General features: G+C 41.3%; 1 protein-coding gene across 1 annotated transcript in view; it reads left to right on the top strand.

Annotated features, from left to right (window-relative positions):
* The window catches only part of Usp13 (ubiquitin specific peptidase 13), a 106,812-nt gene that overhangs the window by 42,039 nt on the left and 40,964 nt on the right, over nt 1-23,809 (top strand). Inside the window, exons 5-10 of the mRNA XM_076867365.2 lie at nt 468-610; nt 2,473-2,657; nt 9,571-9,665; nt 11,344-11,531; nt 18,049-18,120; nt 18,466-18,559. Coding sequence (XP_076723480.1) covers nt 468-610; nt 2,473-2,657; nt 9,571-9,665; nt 11,344-11,531; nt 18,049-18,120; nt 18,466-18,559 — 777 coding nt within the window. The remainder of the gene's footprint in view (nt 1-467; nt 611-2,472; nt 2,658-9,570; nt 9,666-11,343; nt 11,532-18,048; nt 18,121-18,465; nt 18,560-23,809) is intronic.

Raw genomic sequence — 23,809 nt, 5'->3', positions numbered from 1 at the left:
GCGTACATTCCATTCAAGTGCCCTTGACTGCATGCCATTGTGTGATGAGTTGAGGATATTGGATATGATGGTGTATACTTGTTAGGAGGAAAACACCACTTGGGTAAATCCTGAGCATTCCTGTACCTAATTTCATCCTTGTAAATTCTTCCACCTCATACTTTTTACCCTGCTTGCAGAGTGGTTGGAATTGTTCAGTTTGACCTCTGAACTTGAGCTTACAAACTGCATTTGGTTCCTTGCTACCTTGTGTCATTGCTAATACTCCCATTTGTAGGGCAGGGATAAAAACCTGGTTAGGCCCAGGGGAAAATGCAGGAAACCAGGGCCTCACCCTTGTGGTAAATGTGTTGTTTGAATTTTCTTCAGTTAAGCTGTATTTATTAATAGGCTTTTAATTTTACTTTCCAGCAATTGCTATTCTCACAAAATGTTTTTATATGTTACATCTGGGTTTTGTCTTTTAGGTGACAATTGCCTGTGATGCAGTTCTCAGCTCAAAATCTCCATACAGAAAGCAGGACCCAGACACATGGGAAAATGAGTTGCCAGTATCTAAATATGCCAATAACCTCACCCAGTTGGACAATGGTGTCAGGATTCCTCCAAGGTAAGAGCCAAATATAAGCAATTAGCAAATAGCCAATTAGCCCCTAACAGTGGCCAAAGGAACATTTGCTTTTCTTCCTCTTTTCTTGATCAGCAATTATATATGTTCTTACCAAATGCCTTTTATTAAAAGGAGCTCAAAACTTCTCTCTAAGATAGCTTATAGGTTTGCAGTAGCTATAGAATGTGCCCTGGCCATCCCCTAAACCCTCACCTGCACTAAAGCTGCCAGTTGCAAAAACCTGCAGTTCTTGGCTTGAGGGTTGTCTCCTCCTGCTGAAGCCAGCTGGGCCCTCCATGGAGTGGTCAGAAATGCCAGAGTCAAAGCTCCTTCATCTTATCCTGGAATAGCCCTCAACCAGTGGTAGTGGAATGGGTGGATAAATACCTAGCCTCCTGCCATTCCAGGTGAGAAACTGTCTCCTGTAGTTCTCCAGCTGGTCTGAGCCCCAGTTGCCCATGATGGTCACCTGCTCATCAACACACCTTATATGGCTTCCTGCCCTTTCCTGTCTGCCTTCCCCACTCCCCTGGGATCACCTCCCACGTAAGCCACTTGCATTTAAGTTTTTGTCTCAGAGTTTGTTCTGCAGCAGTCTCTGGTCGTCACATTTTGGTGGGACTGCTCTTGGGGCTGCATTGGCATCTCCTTTACTGGGTGCTGGTGTGTTTACAGAGGCAGATCCTGGAGGAAAGGGCAGATGGATTGGGAATGTGACTGATTTGGTTGGACCCTGATTTTACTGTATTCCATTCTGTGTGGTCTTAGGAAAAGAGTGTCACTTCTGAGTCTCAGTTTCTTCCTTTGTAGCAGTGGGGATAGTAAAACAATGCTAAACACATTTACCAGAATTCAATAAGTCTTTCCGTAAGTTACCTGGCACATAGCTGACATTTCCCATTCCGTTTCTTTTCTCATTAATTTAGATTTGCAGTGTAGTAGGATGTGCTAGTCAACTTTCCATTGTTATAACAAATACCTGAGATACCTGAGATAAATCAACTTAGTAAGAGAAAAAGTTTGTTTTGGCTTACAGTTTTGGAGGCTTCAACCTATGATCAGTTGGTTCTGTGGCCTTTGGACCAGTGGTAAGGCAGCACAATGTGGTGGGAGCTCCTGCTGGAGCAAGCTGCTTACCTCATGATAGGATGCAGAGAGAGAGAGGAAGAGGAGGAGCCAGGGTTCTGATAGCTTCTTTAAAGGCAGCCTCCAATGACCAGAAAACCTCCTCCTGGTAGTGTCAAACTGGGGACCAAGCCTTTAATGCATGGGCCTTTGGCGGACACTCCAGATCCAGACTCTTCTATAAGGTTTTGTTTAAACCAGTTTTACTCTAGTTTTAAATAGAATTACTGTTCTAATAGTAGATTCAGTTATGCATGTTCCTGGTTCCTGCTTCAGCCCTCTTAGCCAAGATATAAACAGAAGGATATAACAATAGCAATTAGTTTAAACTAGTTTACTCTAGTGGTTAATGTTTTAGAAGTTAGCTATTTATATACACAGACCCTTAATGTTTGCAACTTGTTCAAGGTCCACTGTCCAGCACGTGGGAATTTTGAGAAAATGACCTTCCCTTCTACCCCTCATGCTGTGTGTTGGTTTTCTAAAGTCAAAGAATCATCTCGGAGATGCTAGGAGGAGCTGGCCCACATCTGGGAGGCAGGCAGGGTGCTGTGTGGTCCTGCTGCTCTGGGAGGGGTAAAGATAATGTTTGGAGGGGAGAAGGTGGGGAGCATCAGTCTCTGTTATTCCACAGAGCATTTCTTCTGACCTGCCAGCTTGAGATGCTGGTTTTCTTAGATGTTAGTATTTTTGCTATGCTCCGGCTGTTCTGACTGCTCTGTGTCACTACTTTCCAGTGGTTGGAAGTGTGCCAGGTGTGACCTGCGGGAGAACCTCTGGTTGAATTTGACTGACGGCTCTGTCCTGTGTGGGAAGTGGTTCTTCGACAGCTCTGGGGGTAATGGGCATGCGCTGGAGCACTATAGAGACATGGGCTACCCTCTAGCCGTGAAGCTGGGAACCATCACTCCCGATGGGGCAGGTGAGTATGCCTTTTCCAAATCTGGGAACATGTAGTGGCTTTTTAGATTTAAACCCATCCTTTTATCCCCATGGTGGGTATAGGCTCTGAATTCTGAACGGCTGTGAAGTCTTGAACAAGTTTCTAATCCTTCTGATTCCCTGTCTGGAGAATAGCAATGGCACCTCTCTCATGTTTATGGATGAGAATAAGGCATTTAGCCCCGTGCACATACTAAAGCTTGAAAAAAACGTTAGCTGCTATTGTTATACCCTTCTGTTTATCTCAGCCAAGAGGACAGAAGCAGGAATGAGGATTTTGAAGTGAACATGCGTAATTAAACCCACTATTAGAACAGTAGGAGAAAGTCCTCAAATTCATTATGGGGATTAGTACCATTTTAGGAACAAATGGGTTAATTATGGAGAAGATGAGTTTTAACAAATTCTCCTTGTTAAGAGTCCCAGAAATCGCCTGGCAGTGATGGTGTTCGCGTTCTTTGAAGGATTAGGATGGCTTCCTAGTTGGACTGTCAGCTTCAGAATCAGTTATTTCTTTTTGCTCTCATGCAGCCTGCCCTAAAGTGTTGGCTTTTGGCCATGATTCTATAGTTAATTCCTCCTACCATTTTGTGATGGAAAAGGGAAATAATTTCAGGTCCAGAATGAGAAACTTAGATATTGAGCAGAAGCTATAAGAAGGGAGGGTACTGGGAAGGGAGGGGGAATGAGATGGATCTTATGTGCACGTATGAAGTATGAATGTGGCATAGATAATCCCACCGTTAGGTATAATTATAATGCCCGAATAAGAAAAAAGAACCCATCATTTAATCATCCTTGAAAATGCAGGTCTATACCAGTACCCACCCCAACTTCTCCATCTTCCCAGCTCTCTTGAGTCTCTGTTGCCTCTGTGTTTTATGGTAAGATCATGTTTTTAGAAGAAATAGAATCTGTCTTCCCTCTTTTCTTCTTGGTTATCATTCTGTGATGGAATTAGCTTGCCTCAGAGTTAATTGATCAAGATCTTTCACTAGTCTGGAACACTTCTCACCAACCATTAAATGGGTTTAGTTTGTCATTTTGGAAAATTTTTCTTTTTTTTTTTTGCAGGGGAGTGGGTACTGGGGATTGAACTCAGGGCACTGAGCCACATCCCCAGCTCTATTTTGTATTTTATTTAGAGACAGGGTCTCACTGAGTTGCTTAGTGCCTCACTTTTGCTGAGGCTGGCTTTGAACTCTCAATCCTCCTGCCTCAGCCTCCTGAGCTACTGGGAATACAGGTGTGTACCTTCAAGCCCAGCTGGAAAATTTTTCTTGCTCCCAAATTTCATGGAATTCTTTTAATTCATTATTGTTTTTGGACAGGTGTAGTTCTTTTTATATAAATGTATTAGACTGATTTTCTAGTATGTATATGTGTTGGTGTTTTTTAAAAATGAACTCTTTAGCTATTAAGAACATTAACCTATTATGTGCCATAGTTGTTAAGTGGGTTAATTTTTGTTATTGTTGTTAAAAAAGGAGAACTTTGTTCATTCATGGAGTGTGTAAACAGGGGCAACAGTGCAGACCCCATGTCCTGTGGTGATAGTTCTTGAATTCATGTAGCTGAAATAATGTTAACTTTTGAAAAAAGGATAAGACTTTGAGTCCTGTGTATATTGTATAGTTTCAGTGTTAATAAAATGACTGTTTTCTGTCTAATTATTGTTCATGGATAGCATTAATTCTATTTTGTCTCCTTTAAATATGTTTAAATCTATTTGTTAGTTATCACTTACTGTTTATTTAAAAGCCAAATGAATCAGTAAGAGTGTATATGAAGTTTCTTGAAGTGTTTTGCGATGAGCCTGTGGACCCTGAGATGCAGGAGGGTGGGTGTCTTCCATCTGGCGACTGGGGACACGTCCTGGTAAAGGTACCTCTGCCAAGGTAACCATCTTCTACACTCATTGGGCCCTAAAGCACTAACTACTTCAGCTCACCCGAGACAAAGTCTCAAAGTCAGGACATTCGTTTTTAGGTCATAATACGAACCACAACTGCCAGTATGTGGGATGTTTATGTCGGTTTGACCAGTACATTCCCTCCCTGTGGGAAGATAAATTATATTTAGAAGATTGCCTTGTGGACATGGAATTCAGGAAGGTTGTGGATTCAATTACTTAATGATACCTTGATCTGATCATCCTGATTTCCTTTCCCCCAATAAGGATGTGCCTGTTCAATGAGAAATTCCTTCTCATCCTTGAGGTGTCTGAGTAGATTGTAGTTCTCCCAAGAAGCCCGGATTCCCCCAGGCTTGGCCAGGATGGTTGGCACATGTCATGAAAATAGGCCCCATATCCAATTCCACTCTGGGTCCCCATGGGGACAATAACAAACAAAACAAGAAACGGATACCACACAAACAAACAAAAGCTTTCCTATGGGGGAAGAGACATTGTTTTGGCCAAGCAAAGGGGAGGTTCTTGATGCGATGGGAGTAAGGTGAGAAGGAGGGTGGAGAGGTGTTTTTATTCTATCGTGGAAACTAGTTATTAACCTAAGAAGGTGCTTATGGGCTACAGGTCACTGCAAGAGAGTGGTCCAGGGATGCCCGAGGTAGCTGTGAGATTGCCCATTCCACTGGCTGCTCCAGGTCTGAAGCTTCTCAAGTTGGTCTTTCTTCTTTGGTCATAGTATTCACCTCTGACCTCTGACCCGGGCATAAGTTCCCTTGAGTTTCTCACAGCCTGATTGGAATCAAGGCATGACTACCTCACTTTTTGATCTGGCTTGCGCCCCTCCTGTGTGCCTGTATCACCTGGTGGTGCTCCACAGTGGCATTTTTCACAGGATTCTGAGATTGTTTGTTTAAGGGTGGCCAGCTGGAATTGTGGGGACTGAGCGCCACGTTTGTTATGCATCTAGCATAGCTCCTGCACATAGTAGGTGCTCAGTAAACATGTGTGGAGTCAACAGTGGAAGACAACGCCAGCAACATGTACTTCTGCTTCACCTTTTTTTCTTTTCTTTAAAAAAAAAAATTTTTTTTTTGATGCCTTCTTACTCTTGTTAGCTTTTCTTTTTTTCTTCCTGACTACAGTCTAGGTTTTGTCTGGCCTGGGAGTTAAAATCATGCTTTAAAGTGCTTGTACATACTTTTGACCTCATTCATTTTGTGTTTATTTTTCTAGGGTAATTGGCGGGAGCATTCACTCCTTTCTCTTCATTTCCTTCTAGTGGCCGATGGCTTGTCAGCACACAGATATAAACTCATGGTGGAGAGAGGTGGTTCGGGTGGAGGGGTCGGCCCTTCCTCTGAAGAGAACCTTCTCTTGACCTCTCTGACTTTCTGTGCTGTGTTTGACCAAGAGATCGGGTTTTCTCTCCATTTTCTGAGCAAAGCAGCAAAGCGAGCTTCCCCTGGCTTCCTCTCTCTTTCTAAACTCAAGAGTTCAACAAGGTGCATCTTTAACTTTCTGCCATTTTCCAGGGCTTAGGAGGAGAGCCTTGAATCACACAAGAGAGCCTTAGTCAGGAAGACGTCTGAGGTTGTTCATGCCAGACCAGCCAGCTGAGACTATTTGAAATATTAAACTTTAACCTTACAAGGGCAGGGACCCTGCTGATCTCATTAAACATTATATCTTCAGTATCTGTATTATCTTGTGGGCAGTAAATACTTATTGAACAGGATGAATACATGAAAGAATGAGTGAGTTAATCAATGTGGCCGAACAAGGCTAACTATGGTGCATTCATTCTAATAGCACACTATCCAAGAGAATCATCTTGATCTTTGGGAATTACTTATAAAGCATTTTTTTCCAGTTAGAATATTATAATAAATTTGGGAAAAATAAGAAAAGGGGAAAAAAAAGTAAAAGAAATCTTTCCATTAAGTTATTACCATTTGATACTGTTTCTCACTGACTCAGTCCTCGACTTCAATCTCTTTTTGTGATTCTGGGGATTGAACTCAGGGCCTCATGCATGCTAGGCAAGGGCTCTACAACTAGTTACATCCCCAGCTCTCCTTTTCTCATTTTATTTTGAGATAGGGTCTAAGTTGCCTAGGCTGGTCTGAAACTTGTAGTCCTCTTGCCTTAGCATTGCAAGTAGCAGAGATTACAGGGGGCTCCACCGTGGCCGGACCTAAATTACTTTTCAAATTTACTGCACATACTATTTTCTAACATGTTTCTCACATGAATGGGGTATTCCTGTGCTAAAAATCTTTCCTTGGGCTGGGGATGTGGCTCAAGTGGTAGTGCGCTCGCCTGGCATGCGTGCGGCCCGGGTTCAATCCTCAGCACCACATACAAACAAAGATGTTGTGTCTGCCGATAACTAAAAAATAAATATTAAAAAAAAATTCTCTCTCTCCCTCTCTCACTCTCTCTTTAAAAAAAAAATCTTTCTTTTCTTTTTTTATGCTTGCTACCTCATGCTCTCTGTGGTTTAGTTTGTCATTTAACTTGAAACGAAACAATGACTGGTTTACTTCTAAAATGATCCCAGTTACTCACCAAACACAGCTTGGGCCATTCCTGGGTGGGACCCGCCATGGACTTTACAACTATAGTTCTTGGTTTCAAGTGTTAGGTCAAGTCAGGGGGCATGGAGGATAATAGTTGTCAGGCAAGGCTTATTTGCTGTGACAGTTTTGAGCTGAGACCTGACTGTTAAGCTGAAGTTGGAATAAAACAAGCTTCCCAATGAAGAACATGTAAGGCAGTCGTTTTCAGCCACTGAGTCTACTTAAATTTTTTTTTTCTATGACTCTATAATGTTTATGAATTTTTAAAGATGGCCAAGTTTAAGGATCACAGTTCATTTTTAGACTTCTTATGTGGCACTCATTAAACTGTTTTTTCATTGAGGTAAGAAATAACAATAGTATCTGACCAAATCCTGTTGTATCTCTGGGCGTGTAGTGACGGGAGTTAGGAAATGTGATTTTCTTAGTTGCAAGAGCCTGATGGGCCAAGAACCACAGAGGGCTGTGTGATTTTCCTTTATTTCAAAATGCTAGGCCAAAGCTAATGATGTCATTTTAGCAATTTTATATTTTCGAATAGATCTTTGATAATTAGAGGCCCAGAGTCTTAATCTTCAAAACTGTCTCCCTAGTTAATAATAACCAGAGATCGAGAACAATGGAGCCTAGAGAGCACCAGTGTTTGAGTGGCATTTTTTTGCTCTTTGTCATAGTTTAAAAACAGTGTTGATGTGTGTGTGTTTCAAGTTGTGAGTTCCAAGATTTTTGTTTGTTTTTTTTTTTTTAATTATTTAGACTTTGTTGGTTTTTTTTTTTTTTTTTCCCTCTCAACTGGACTGGGGATTTTGTCTTTTATTTTTGGTTTTTGAGAACACTGACCTACATAAATATAAATGAGGGTTGCTATCGGCAAGTTAAAATGGGCCCCTAGGAGAAGAAGAGTAGAAAAGAAAGCTGGATAATGTTTAATCTGTTAATAATAGAAAGATTGTCTGCTTTGGGGGGCAGGGAGTCTCCACATATGTCACATAGGTCAGAGGGTGACCTGTAGCATCCACACAGTACTCTCTGTCTCTCTCTCTCTCCACACACACACACACACACACACACACACACACACAATTTTTTTTTTTCCTTGAGTTGTTCTGAGGAATAGGAAACTTCTTGGGCAGTTTCTTTTTTCTTACTCTCCTCAAGGGTGATAATTTTACATCTGTTTTCCTTGTAGTAGATTTTGTTTTTCAAATTTGGGAGTGGAGAAATTGTGATTTTCTGAGGTTTCCCTTTCTATGAATGGGCCTAGGATGGTGCCTCACCATGGGTATCCTGAGATATCAAGGAATATTCTAACGTGCAGGGAAGAGGATTGGCCACGAATCTGATAGTTGGTTTCTGGGCCACCTGTGGGGTTTGGGGGAAAAATCATTTCACCTTCAGGAACCTCTTCCTCTGTAGTATGCACCTGAAAGTGTCTGCCCCACTGCATTGCCGTGGGAGGACAGATAAGGCAGGGGATCCTATGGCTTGGAAAACTGTAAACATTGCTCTGAAAACTTTACGGTGCCCCTGGGAGTCTTGGTAAATGCAGATTCCGATTAGTGGGTCTGGGACGGGGCCCAAGACACTGTATCTCCCCGGCGTTCCCAGGTGATGCTGCAGCTTGGTTCTTGTACCATAGTTCAGTCCAAAGCTTTATGTTGTCGGGTGGGATGTTGTCAGCATGAGGAGAGAAGCTGCCCACCCCAGTGCAGTGTGCCCCCACTCATGGCCTGGGGTGTCTGGAGCCTCCTGAGTTACCCAGGGGTGCCAGACATATCCCGGGTGTCTGTGCGTGCTGTGAGTGACGTGGGCAGGCTGGGGAAGCACCTCAGAGTCTGCACAGATCTCTCATAGGTTCCATGTAGTGTGAACACTGAAGTAGGAAAGAAGGGGCTCAGGGGAACGACCAGTGGGAGGAATGAGGATGTAGAGGATTCCGCAGGCAGAATTTTGTTTGGTCCAGCTATTTAGTTGCAGCTCAGCACCTGTGTGCTTTCTGTCCCCACCAATTCTCCCCTACAGTAGACACAGGTCACCTCCTCACCCTGGCCTCTTCTGACCTTAGCGTCCTGCCACTGTATCCTTGGTTAGAAAAGTTCAATGTGGGGCATTTATATTTGTCTAATTTTAAATAACTTTAACTTAAGGTACTTTTTTTTTATTTTTAGAAACTTTCTTTTTAGTTTTTGAAATGTCAAAAGAATTGATATGTGTGTATTTACAAGCCATATCTGCTTATCATGTTTATTGTTTATTATCTTTTTCCTGGTTGAGTGTTATGAGGTTTTTGTTTGGTTTATTGCTATACTCTAAGTATGGTGCGCATTAGAGGTTCAATAAGTATTTATTGAATATTGAATGACTTGATTACAGATCTCTGCTTATTTTTTCTCCACCTCTAGATGTTTATTCTTTTCAAGAAGAGGAACCTGTTTTGGATCCTCATTTGGCCAAACACCTAGCGCATTTTGGAATTGATATGCTTCACATGCATGGGGTGAGAAGGTCTACTTTGGTCTCTAATCCCACCTTGTGAGGGGATATGGGGATGTGGGGTGGGAGAGGAAGCCGCTTAGTTTATTTAATATACCTTCCTCTAACATGGATCTTTGTTTTTATAAATTTTATGTTTTAATTGTTACATTTGCTTCTTTTAAAAAAATTTTACTTATTTTTAAGATACACAACAACAGTGGAATGCATTACAATCCTTATTACACATATATAGCACAATTTTTCGTATCTCTGTATATTGACTTCTTGAATTTAATTAATTTGTATATTTTTTTGGTTACCAGCTTAAATGTTTTATGTTGTAATAAAAATGGCATCTGATCAAGTACCATATTGTTTTCGTCGGAGTTTACTTGCACAATTTCTGTCTCCTTTTGATGGATAGTTGCATGAATCACGCTTTTGTTCATCGAAGGGAGAAAGTACAGGGAGATGACCTTTAAAATTATCTGTGACCAACATCATTTTTAATTAATTTCAGGAAGGGAAGCAGAACTCCTGGGGTGGTGGAAAGAATAAGCCAACCCATTATTGTTGATGGAAAAGGCTTTGCTTCATTTATTAATGTGTTCTCGAGTTGATGTCACGACCATAGTTTTTTTTTTTTTTTTTTCTTTTTGAGAAGCTATTTAAGGTGCACGTTTTGTTTTAGCCCTTTCCTCCCAGGCCACCTCCCTCTCTTCCTGTTCTTACTCTGTCTCCACTTTCTCAGGCATACCTGCTTTCTCACTGGTTCTCCTCACACCTCCTTCCCCTAGCAAGGTGCTCCCAGGCCCCCAGGTTTTACTCCACACCCTCTCCTCGGCCTCACCTTTTCATTGCTGTTTTGTGTTATTTATTTCTCTTAAGTCATCTTGCTTCTTTTTCTTTGATTTCTAACTTTAATCCTTGTCCTCTCTCCTGCCTTTTCAATCCTTCTCTTTAAAAAATCTTTTTCATGTTTTTTTATTGTGATGAAATATGTGTAACATAAAATCTGCCATTTTAGCCATTTTTTTATTTAATTGATTTTATTTTTTTAAATACATGACAGCAGAATGCATTACAATTCTTATTACACATACAGAGCACAATTTTCCATATCTTTGTACATAAAGTATGTTCACGCCAATTCATGTCTTTATACATGTACTTTTTTTATTACAATTCTTATTACACATATATATCACATTTCTTCATATCTCTGTTTGTGTATAAAGTAGGTTGACACCCAATTTGTGTCTTCATACATGTACTTTGGATAATGATGTCTATCACATTCCACCATCCTTGCTAATCCCCTGCCTCCTCCCTTTCCTTCCCACCCCTCTTCCCTATCTAGAATTCATCTATTCCTCCCATGCTCCCCCACCCTACCCCACTATGAGTCAGCCTCCTTATATCCGAGAAAACATTCACATTTCAGCCATTTTATAAAATTATTATTTCTTATATACATGACAATAGTGGAGTGCACCATTTTTAAATATACGCTTCTGTGGCATTGACTACATCATCGTGCGACGACTACCTCTCAGTGTCCTTTAACTAGATTTTTTATTTCTCCATGTAATTAGAAAAAACATCAGAAATATCCATTGACATTAGAAATAATTCATGGGACATGATATTTGAATGGGAATCATATTTAAAATTATCTTTCTTTAATGACTTGGTCCTAGACAGAGAATGGGCTTCGGGACAATGACATCAAGCCCAGGGTCAGCGAGTGGGAAGTGATCCAGGAGTCGGGGACGAAGCTGAAGCCCATGTATGGCCCCGGGTACACAGGTCTGAAGAACCTGGGGAACAGCTGCTACCTCAGTTCAGTCATGCAGGCCATCTTCAGCATCCCAGAATTCCAGAGAGCGTAAGTGCCTCCCGAGCAGAGGGGCCCTGGGGAAGCCCATCTGCATCACCTTGGACCTTCTGCCACCTCATCTGTGGCATGACCTCTCATCCCGAGGCCGGGTGAGAACCCTTACCGAGTGTTACAGGATCAGGGGAGATAGGGGAACTTTGGAAACTCAAAAACACTCTACAAGGTTATATTAATTATGACTTCCACTTTTAGACCCCGACCCTGTGTGCCAAGAATATACTAATCATTAACCTCTGCGGGAAGCTGCCCAGTCCCTCCTATGAATGTGCTAGGAGAGAGCCAGTGGTTGGTTTGTTCAGTCTCTCTCCTCTGGGGATGGAGAGTTCCTTAGTGACTTAGGATTTTCACTGGGTCACACACTGGTGCTGTTCTTGTGGATGGTTGGATATGGGTTTGTGATGAATTAAGTATGGGGATTGAGAGCACTTAGAAATTTTTGTAGCAGCTTTATATTGTCATGTCTTATAAGTAGCATTTCATTTTTCTGATTATTCATTTTTATGGTGTTCTTTAAGAGTATTGTCCAAGTTGGAAAAAGCTGGCCCCTTACCATGGACACTTTGGGAGGCACTGATTTTGGGTGCTTCCTAACTGTGCATGAACAAGGCTGCCTTCCTCACCCCACACCTGGTGGCTCAGTTTTTCTTCCTTGGGTTGTACTTAGAACAGGAATCCGCAGAGCGCAGGAGATACAGCTGGTGCGCTTAGTGGTGCACTTAGGGCCACTAAGTTTAGAAAATTATCTCTAGCGTGTCCCGCAGTGGGTAGGCTTCTACCTTGGTTCAGTGTGGAAGAGGACACATGTGTGTCAAAGCAGACTGACAGGCAGACAGCAGGCTAGGAATAGCACAGGGCAATGTTTTACCCCCCTTGAGTTGAAATCCTAATGGCTTTAATAGGGGTTAATCAAAAGTATGTCAGAAAACCTTTTTTTTCCCTTGGTATTTGAAGATGTAACCTCTTGCCATTTTCTGGCTTTGAAAATATATGGTCAGTTTTCCATATTGATTTTTCATGTTTTCATCCAACCAATGGTGTGAGTTCTGTTCTGCTTGGCAGTGTGCTGGGTGTGTGATGGGTGAATGGTAAATGAAAGGACATGGTTCCTGGCCCCAGGGAAGGCACAAAAAACAGGCATTACCTAAATAATCATAAGAACAACTACGTGGTTTACGTGGTTATAAATGTGGTACATTCCATGAAGGAAAAAGGAAGGAGGTGTCAGAGAGGACCCCTTGTAGAGGGAACACACCCCCACATATGTGTGGGAGGAGTGGGGGGCAGAGGATTTGGGGCAAAGGGAAGAGCAAGTTTGAAGCATCAAGATGGGAAACGCTTTTCAAAGTGAACATTATATTATTTTTTTTTATAAATTTTTACCCACGTCTCACATTTGTATTATTATTCATTTGATCAGAGAAAAATGTCACTCCATACCATGTGACTCATGCTCCAAGATCTTTTTTGGAAATGTTGAAGGAATGTCCTGTGGGAGATAATAATAATTATTATTATTGCTTTTAAACTATAGTGGAAGAAACTTTTTTTTTTCTCTTACAAAATCCAACAGCATTTTTAGTGCTTTAAAATCGACTAACAACTACAACAACAACAACAACAACAACAAACTTCTGACAGGCCATTTGACAAAGAATTAACTTTCTGATTTTTTTAAATGAAAAAAATGTATCTCATATTTGTGGTGTATTTATTTATTTATTTTGATTTAAGATTTGAATCTCCCTGTAGTCTTTGAAAAAAAATTTTTTTAGTTGTAGTTGGATGAAGACATGAATGGTGTGAATATACTTTGTATACAACCAGAGATATGAAAAATTATGCTCTGTATGTGTAATATGAATTGTAATGCATTCTGCTGTCATATATAACAAATTAGAATTAAAAAAATTGAAAAAAAGACTTAAAATTTCTTTCTATTAAGGATAATCAAACTCTTAACCCTGAAACATTTTCTACTTTTCAAAGTGACCCACGTTTTAATTTATTATGTAATTAAGCACAAAAGCATACATGATTTGGCCTTTTTATTTTGGTGACATTCTCTTTGTATATAAATGAAATTTTTTTTAATCAAAGACAATTATAGAAAAATGTGTAAATGAACATTGTATTTAAATGGAACAATAAATATTTAAAAATATGTTTATGAAGTTTAAAAAAAAGATTTGAATCTCCCTATAGTCTTTAAAAAAAAATTTTTTTTTTAGTTGTAGTTGGATATAACACCTTTATTTTTTATTTATTTATTTTCATGTGGTGCTGAGGATCAAACCCAGCACCTTACTCGTGCTAGGCAAGCACTCTGCCACTGAACCACAACCCCAGCCCTCCCTGTAGTCTTGTTTCAAGAGTTTTGGAATTTTATTTCATATTATCAAATATTTTATATGCTATTTTATAAGTTTTTACCATATATCTTAGAACATAGCAACTCTTTCTTATTCTTTTCCTTGTTTGGCCAAATGCCCCCGGATTGAAATACTTGTCTTCAAGCCCCTTTTTTCCCAGCAGTCAGTTCAGTTTAGCTGGGTCCAGGGCAGTGTATCCATTTTGTAAGTGGAAAGAGTGACTCATAGAAAGATTAGATGACTTATGAACACCACAGTGTAATTCAGAAATGTCAGCCCGATTCCTTGATACCTTGTCTACCACTGGTTTACATTTTAACGTAATTCTCACTGAGGTTCACATCTAGATAAACTGGTGTGTGACTTGAATAAGTTGGCCAGATTGTCAGCAAATCTACATCTTTTCTTGGAGTATCACTAGATTTTGAACTGCAATTGTAATATGTATCTTAAAAATTACCTAACATTACTTCTGCATTTTTTTTTTTAAAGAAAGAGTGAGAGAGAGGGAGAGAGAGAGAGAGAATTTTTTTTTTTTAATATTTACTTTTTTAGTACTTGGCGGACACAACATCTTTGTTTGTACGTGGTGCTGAGGATCGAACCCGGGCCGCACGCATGCAAGGCGAGCGCGCTACCACTTGAGCCACATCCCCAGCCCCTGCATTTTAATTTAGTTTTGTTGTAATGGAGGCTATGTCTTGTCAATTAGAAAAGGAACATAGATGGCTGGCAAAATGGACATTTGGATGTAAAAGTTTTACCCCCTGTAACTCTATGTTTCTCTACCAGTCTCACCTGAAGCATAAACCCATTCATCTTCCTGATGAGTTATTTGTCTTGACAGATTTTGAGATGTGATAAAAAATGGATCTTAGGTGAGCTAATGAGTTTGTCATGTTGTGAATTATACAGAATTCATCAGCATGGCCTCTGTAGCTAAACAGTTAGCTCAGAAGTCTGATTTATCTGTTGTTTGGCTTTCTGTCCTTTAAAAACTTCTAGATGAAATTGTTGCCCCAGTAACACATTTGAGAGCAGGGACAAGGATGGGACTGTCTATCATTGTCTACAAGCTACCTTTGGTATAGATACATAATCTGTGAAACAAAGTCAGAGTTTGTGAACAGGAGGTGCCTTGAAGTTTCTACTAGTTGAGGGATCCAATTAGAGGTCGGTGCTAACTGCTAGTATGCCCTGGTTTTCTTGCTAGAGCTTTGTTGCAATAATGCCTGTTAGTCTGCTTTCTGTCACTGTGTACAATACCTGAGATAACCAACTTAAAAAGAGGAAGTTTTATTTTGGTTCACAGTTTTGGAGGTTTAATCCATGACCAATTGGCCCTATTTCTTTGAGCCTGTAGTGGCACAGTATATCATGGTGAAAGTGTGTGGTGGAGGAGGTCCAGTTAAAACTGGATCATAGGTGGCCAGATTGTCAGTTAGCAAATCTACATCTTTATACCACTTGTGGGTGGTATAAAGAGAGAGCGAAATGGGAGAGGGAGAGGAAGAGAAATGGTCGTACAATCCCCTTAGAGGGCACACCTGAGTGACCTAACTTCCTCCCACTAGGCCCCGCCTCTTAAGGGTTCCACCATCTCTCAACAATGCTATGTGCTATGGGTTGGGGACACATGGTCTATTGGGGAGGGGGCACATATCCAAACCATAGCAATACCTTTTCTCTTTGGTTCTTGGAAGTCAGTTATAGAAATTGGTTGTGTGATTACATGACATGGTTTAGTCTGCCTTTATAGGGATTGCATTCTATTATATAATCTTTAGAGAGACAGATAACAAGAAAGTAAATAAATGGTGTAATTCAAATAGTGAATATTTGTTTTTAGCTAAGAGCAAAGTCTGCTGGAGCATGCAATAGGGAGTTAGGAAGGGTGGGGGTGGCTACTCTCTTGGCTGAGTCTGGGGAGGTGACTTTCAGCAGACCTGAGAAGGGGCTGCCAAGCAAGCATCTGTGAAAAGAGCGTTCCAGAAAAGGGACAGCAGATGGCCTGGCCTTGAAGCAGGAGTCAATCTGGAGTACCCTGGGGCACTGGGGGGCAAATGGTCAGGGCATTGTGGGCAGGGGTAGAGTGGTGGCAGATGGGGTCAGAGAAGTGGGCAGAGTAGGGTGCATGCAGGGCCATTGGAAGGGATCTGTTTCTGGACTCCTCTTCTTAAATCTTTCAGGCTTCCACAGTCAGAGACTGGAGGGGGAAAGAAGAACAACACAAAGTTGGGAGGGTGTGAAGTAGGAAAGGGACTGAGGATGGGAGTGAAGGCTGGAGAGGTACTGAGGTTAGCGCTGCTCCGTCAGGATGCAGCAGTCGGGAAGGGCTGTGGGCTGCCCAAGGCCAGCAGAGGGCTGCAAAGCAGGACCTTGGGGCCAGGCTGCTGGGGCCCACTCTAGGCTCAGGCACTCAGCCCCTGAGTGACTTTGGAAGCTGCCTAATGAATTTGTATCCCAATTTCTCATCTCTCAAATGGGATAATGGGGATAAAAATCCCATCCTCACATGGTTGTAATAAAAACTAGCTAATATAGAAAGCCCTCCAGAAATGGTAGTTGTCACTGTATTTATTTACTCATTTTGAGATTGTTGGAACAACTCCTAATGTTAGAGAAAAAGGTATCTGAACGCTGTCTAAGATGGTAAGGCAGACTGAATTCCAGAGGGTCCCTGGTGACAGACGTAAGGACTGCTGCCTCTTGCAGTGAGTCAGCGGTTGGACTCAATGTCCACTTTAGGGAAGGCAAGTAGGGATTCACTACCAAGCAGGGGGAGGGTCAGTAGATGGAGCATTAGTAAGAGGGAACCTCATGTGTAAGGGCTTCTGGCTCAGCTGTCTTGATGGGATTATCACTGAAGACAGGTCAGGGTGGTCGGGTACTAATGTGGGGATTTTCACTAAATGGACTCAGGATTTTCACTCAAAATAGATTCTATAAGGACAGTTAAGGAAGTTTTAGGTTGGTCTAGCCAGCCAGAGGACTTGGAGGAGAGTGACTAAAGTTTTGGTCAAAGGAGAGAGTGTTCTCTAACCTAGGCTGGAGACGTGTTCGGATTATGTGGGGAACTTAATTTTTTTAATTAAATGTTTTTTTTTTTAATTGTAGATGGACAAAGTGCTTTTATTTATTTATTTTTGTGGTGCTGAGGATCAAACCCAGTGCCTCACATGTGCTGGGTGAGCAGTCTACACTGAGCCACAACCCCAACCCTCATGGGGGGAATTTTTAAAGGAACTATAAATCCCAAGCTTCAATCTCAAGGAAGGAAATCAGAACATCTAGGGGTGGTTCTGGCTTTGGTAATTCTTTTTTTTTTTTTTTACTAGGGATTGAATCTAGGAATGCTATATCCCTGCCTCTTCTTATTATTTTTATTTTTTAGGTATCAGGGATTGAATCCAGGGGCACTTAACCACTGAACCACATCCCTAGCCCTTTTAAATATTTTATTTAGAGATAGAGTCTTGCGGAGTTGCTTCAGGCCTTGTAAGTTGCTGAGGCTGGCTTTGATCCTCCTGCCTCAGCCTCCTGAGCCACTAGGATTACAGGCGTTCATCACCATATTTTTGAGATAGGGTCTCACTAAGTTTCTTAGAGTCTTGCTGAGTTGCTGAGGCTGTCTGTGAACTTGCAGTCCTCTTGTCTCAGCCTCCTAAGTCGCTGGGATTATAGGTGTGTAACACCATGCCCCACTGACTTTGATAACTAAAAAAAGAAAAGAAGCTCTGTAGATGATGTTGATTTGTAACCAGGGTTGAGACTCAATGATGGAAGGAAGCATCAGGGTTTCAGGAAGGTTCTTGAGTTGGTGATTGAGAAAGATCTCAGAAAAAACTGTTCCTCAGGTGGTTTGAATTTTTTTTTTTTTTAAATCATTATATTAGTCTTTATTGTTCTCTCCCTCTCTCTTTTTAAAATTTTTTTGCTTATGGTGCTGGGGATCAAACCCAGGGCCTCGTGCATGCCAGGCATTACTCTATTACTATCATTACTCTGTCACATCCCCAACCCAGATGATTTGATTTTAACAGGAAGGCAGGAAGGTCTTTGAGAGAATGATGGCTTGTATCAGTTCTGTTCTTCTCTTAGTTCCTATGTTTTGACTATTGCTTCTCATTCCCTAGGTATGTAGGAAACCTTCCAAGAATATTTGACTACTCACCTTTAGATCCAACGCAAGATTTCAACACACAGATGTAAGTACCAGATTATGTTGTTTTAGAAAAAGTATCCAGTGGAGTGTTCATAGTGGTTATCACTGGGTTGCAGAATGAAAGGCAATTCTTTTTTTGTTCTTTAATTCTTGTATATATTAAGTGCTCTACAATGATCATGTGTTACCTTTATGGGAAGAAATGAATGAAGTACTGAGGAAAATTTAACAATGTAATCAGAAGCAAGTAAGGCAAATAAGTTGTGAATAATCCATAGAAAATGTTCCGCCTCAAAGCAGCTGTGTTTATCAGAATTCAGAAATAATTTCAATGTCTCTCTAGGTAGACAACAATGAACTCTTTGCTTTTGTGTCTCTTCCTGGTCAGGACTAAGTTAGGACATGGCCTTCTTTCGGGTCAGTACTCAAAGCCTCCAGTGAAATCGGAGCTCATTGAGCAGGTCATGAAAGAGGAGCACAAGGTACGTGTCCCAGGTGTGCTGCGTGGATGTGTGGGAAAGGGGGACTTCTACTAGCCAGAAGGTGGGTTTCTTTTTTTTTTTTATTATTTGTTTTAATTAGTTATACATGACAGCAGAATGCATTTTGAAACATCATACATAAATGGAGTATAACTTCTCATTCTCTGGTTGTCCATGATGTAGAGTTACATAGGTCATGTAATCATATATGCACATAGGGTAATAATGTCAGATTCATTCTACTATCTTTCCTATCCCCACATTCCCTCCCCTCCCTTCACTTCCTTCTGTCTATCTCAAAATACTTGTAGTCTTCCCTAGCTCCCACCACTTATTGTGAATTAGCATTTGCATTTCAGAGAAAACATTTGGCCTTTGGTATATTGGAATTTGCTTATTTCGCTTATCATGATACTCTCCAGCTGCATCTGTTTACCTACAAATGCCATAATTTCATTCTTTTTTAAGGATGAGTAATATTCTGTTGTATAACATACCAAATTTCAGAAGGTGGGTTTCTTATGCGTAGTCAAATGGCGCCTGCAAATTTAGCAAGCTGTCAGAATAGCATTCACATTTCAGAGTGTGTGGTACCTCTCTGTGTGCTCTTAAAAATTGTGATACAATTCACAATAGCAAGACTGTGGAACCAACCTAGATGCCCTTCAATAGACGAATGGATAAAAAAAATGTGGCATTTATACACAATGGAGTATTACTCTGCATTAAGAAATGACAAAATCATAGAATTTGGAGGGAAATGGATGGCATTAGAGCAGATTATGCTAAGTGAAGCTAGCCAATCCCTTAAAAACAAATGCCAAATGTCTTCTTTGATATAAGGAGAGTAACTAAGAACAGAGTAGGGACGAAGAGCATGAGAAGATTAACATTAAACAGGGATGAGAGGTGGGAGGGAAAGGGAGAGAGAAGGGAAATTGCATGTAAATGGAAGGAGACCCTCAGGGGTATACAAAATTACATACAAGAGGAAGTGAGGGGAAAGGAGGAAAAATATAAGGGGGAGAAATGAATTACAGTAGAGGGGGTAGAGAGAGAAGAGGGGAGGGGAGGGGGGAGGGGGGATAGTAGAGGATAGGAAAGGCAGCAGAATACAACAGACACCAGAATGGCAATATGTAAATCAATGGTTGTGCAACTGATGTGATTCTGCAATCTGTATATGGGGTAAAAATGGAAGCTCATATCCCACTTGAATCAAAGTGTGAAATATGATATATCAAGAACTATGTAATGTTTTGAACAACCTACAATAAAAATTAATTAAAAAAAATTGTGATAGCCAGATTATGTTATTTGCAGGAAAATGAGGGAACTAGAGAACATCACATTAAGCAAAATAAGCCAGACTCAGAAAGTCAAGGGTCACATTTTCTCTCATATGTGGTAGTCAGAGAGGAAAAGAGGAAAGAAAGGGATCTCATGAAAGTGGGAAACTAGTAGGGTAGAGGAAGGGGATCTCGGGAAGGAAGGAGGGTAGGGGGAAGGGAGGGACTGGGGAGTGAAATTGATCAAAGTATGTTATATGCATATATGAATATGCCATAATGAAAAACATTATTCTGCATTATTATTATGCACCAATAAAAAAATTGTAATAGCCAGGTAGTGCAGTCCTGTAGTCCAGCTCCTCTGGAGGATCGAGCTCAACTTATCGAGACTTTGTCACAAAATGAAAAAATAAAAATGAAAAAAAGGGACTGGGGATGTTGGTCAGTGGCAGAGTACCTGCCTACCAGACTTCATTCTCCAGTAGTGAAAAAAAAAAGTGTGATAGGAATAACCCGCGTCAGGGTTTCCCCATAAAGATCATATGTATGTGCCATCCTTAATGATCTTCAGAAACAATGTTCTTCATAAATACAGCTGAGATAGAAGGAATAAACCTTATAACAATATAACATCACCCCCTCAATGGCACAGTCTTGGCCCTTACAGTGTCCTCCTTCTCCTGATCCTCAACTTTGTTTGCTAGTGTTTCTCAAAATGCTGGTTGTTAAACACCACCACACAGGTTCCTCAACCTCTCCCCAGAGCTGAGGATTCAGAATTTCTGGGGAGGGCTTGCAGGTCTCATTTCTGGCAAGTGGTCACGTGTTTTTTATGCACACTCAAGTAGGAGAAACTCCATTGGCCAATCATTTTTGATTGACAGAATGATTGAAAAATGGGCTTGATCTCCCAGTACTAGACCTGAGCTGCCTGAGCCTGCACAGTGATCTTCTCTGATGCACAACTCCAGGAGGTGCTATTCAGAGCCTGATCTTTTTGAATAGCATCCTTGGAATTGTGCAGCACACGGCTGACAGAGTTGTATTCAGCACCCTTAGCTCCTGTTGCTGAGTGGAAGTGCATACCCCTTCTCTACCACCTACTGTCCTTTTGGAGTACCCTGTCTTGACTTAGTGGGCAAGCTCCTTCAAGCCTGTGTCTCAGTGTTTGACCTCTGTGCTTCCATCTTAAGTCAGTAGGCCTTAACTAATGCCTGTAGACCAAAAACAAGAGAGTGAACACTCTCTTGTTCGTATGAAGCTAGCTGCTTGTGGAAACAGAGCAAACAAGGGAAGGAAGGTTCTCAGGGGAACACAGAGAGAGGCAGTGTTTTGGGATGGAAAGAAGGAAGTAAAGAGGGTAGAGAGAGAAACAGACATTCTGGATGGTGAGCCCAGGACATCAGAGTGGCACAGGGTGGGAAGAACTGTGCTTCTCAAATTGCCTTGTTACCCAGAACTGCATGATGCTGTTCCTTTTCCACCAGAGGGAGTGAGACCCTCTTCTGGGATGCAGTGGAGGAGATGGTTCTCATTTGACATTCCAAAATGTGAAAATGCAAAATCAACTTAGTGGTGTTTGTAAAATTTGGTTTGGTTACTATTATAATGTCCTTTTATGCTGGTAAAAAAAAAAGGGGGGGGGGTTCTTATATGAGTAAGGCACATGATTTATTTGTGCTAGAAATAATGACTGCTTAGCCCTGGTCTTTCTTCCCTCCGCATAGGGGTCAGTGACCATCGTGCGGTTGATCTGTAGATTCCAGCTTGCAGCTCAGTTTGCATCGAGGCATGTGACCTAGCAGCACTTGGGCCATATGTGGCCTGAAGTGTGTTTTGCTTGACTCACACAGACTACCTGAATTCCTAGCTTTTCTGAACCACCAGAACCTCTGCCAGTCCCAGCCCCACAGTGGCAGCTGGAGTCCCACTCTGCCCTCCCTTCACATGAGACACACAGTGCCCAGCTGGCTCCAGTCCCTTTGTGGCTTGTGACCTGGCTAGTACTGTGGGTATTTGGGTTTGTGACCTTTGGTCTAGATGACTTACAAAATGCTTCCGAGTGTTGAGGCGCCATAATCTAGTGCATGGTCTTGATGAAAGAATCCAAATGTGATCTGTGTGCCTCACGCATCCTGGCAGTGGAGGGGAAGGCCCATCCCGCAAGAGAGGAAATGAGCAGGTCTTTGGTTCCAGCACCAGTGAGGTTCCTCTAACATTCGAAGTAGAGTGCAAATTGACCTTGTGGTCCTGCGGGTGTCTGTTTTAAGCTGTTCCTCGAAGAGACAAATAATCCATAGCAGAACTCTCTACTCCCCTTGACAGGGGATGGAATTACTTTTTGAGACATCAAGATTGTCACTGGTAATTGATTTCAAAGGGACTAGTTGTGAGAATCTTCCTTTTCTCAGGTATCGGGAGTCCTCTGGTCAAATGGTCCTGTCCCAGGCCTGTGGCGACTTAGAGATGAACCCGAAGTGTCTCACAAGAGGAAGGAAGATGCACTGAAGCAAAGAAGGGATAGATTATGAGAGGAATGTGTGGCAGAGGAGAGAGAGAGCATGAGAGAGGGATCAGAGCCCTTGGCAGAAATGCCTTTACACAGGACCACCAGCAACCATGGGAGTAATAGCTGGCATCACATTGAGGTGGCAAAGGGACAGGCTCTTTCACTAATGCTGGAAGTGATGCAGAGGACTCTTGCCTGAAGTTAGCTTTTGAGTGGCAGACCTAGGAATCTCACCAAGCAATGTGTCTCCTGGGACCACTACACTCTCCTGTTTCCCTAAGTGGTACTTCAGGATTTGTTTTAGGTTCACAGTGTCTCAATGTGTGGATGGTAGTGGGTAGATGACAAGATGGGGCATTTTAAGTTTGCAAATTACCAGGTAGCCTAATAGTGTGGGTTGCTCATTGCCATCTCATAACTTGGGTCAATTCTAGAACACATCCTTCCTGATATTAAATTGGTCTGCTTTGAAACAAGGTGAAAGTTAGTGTTTAATATATGCTTGCTTAATAAATATTTTTGTCTATAAAAAAGACTTGCAATATTTGTAGTGGGCACTGACCAATTTTTTTGAATTGATTTTTTTTTTTCCTTTTGGTGCTGGGGATTGAATCCAGAGTCTTGTGCACACTAAGCAGGCACTCTACCACTGAGCTATGCCCCTAGCCCTACTGAATTGACTTTTAAGATAAGATTGCATTTGTCATAGATAATACTTTAACATTAGAGAAAAGGAGTCTTTTTTTTTTTTTTACCCCCTGAGGGCAGGAAGGTTGCTTGAGCCCAGGAGTTCAAGGTCAGCTTGGGCAACATGGTAAGACCCGTGTTAAAAAAATTATATGTATATATATTCTTCATCCTTATGCATATTAAGACAGTGCTTTCAAACATTTTAAAGTCAAATACTTTGTAACTTCTTTCTTCTTCTGAAGATAACATATTTTACATAACTGTGTATTTGGAATAAATTATTTCTTAAAATTAATTATGTGAGTGTTCATCTAAGTGATCCTTGACACATAATTGCTGGTCTCAACTTCTTATCAGCATGAGGTGACCAGTGTTCTACTTTTCGGTGATATAACTTAAGCTCTAAACGTAAGAACTTTGTTTTCACTGAACTCTGTTTTCCTAGTTTGGGCAAATATAACATTTCTAATTTACCTTTTGAAATATGAATAGTAGCTTGGGAGATTTGGGGTTTGGATAGAGAGTAGGAGCTAGTGGTCTAAGGTTTAAGGTTTAAGATCAAAAGTTAAATACACAAGAGTTCATACAATTGTGCTTTGGGGACAGGCTGAGATGTGTTTATCTCCCTTTTGTTGCTTGGTCTTATAAATTCTGTGCAAGCATTGCTCTAATGTGCTAAAAATCTCAATCTCAATCTCTCTGCTTGCTGATTAATTAAAGCATTAGGCTCAGGGGAGCGTGAGTGGCTAGCATCTGGCT

This window comes from Callospermophilus lateralis, chromosome 10 (genome assembly GCF_048772815.1).
Source record: "Callospermophilus lateralis isolate mCalLat2 chromosome 10, mCalLat2.hap1, whole genome shotgun sequence".
Lineage (NCBI taxonomy): Eukaryota > Metazoa > Chordata > Mammalia > Rodentia > Sciuridae > Callospermophilus > Callospermophilus lateralis.
The sequence above is the reverse complement of the archived record's forward strand: the minus strand, read 5'-3'. Positions and strand labels throughout refer to the sequence as shown.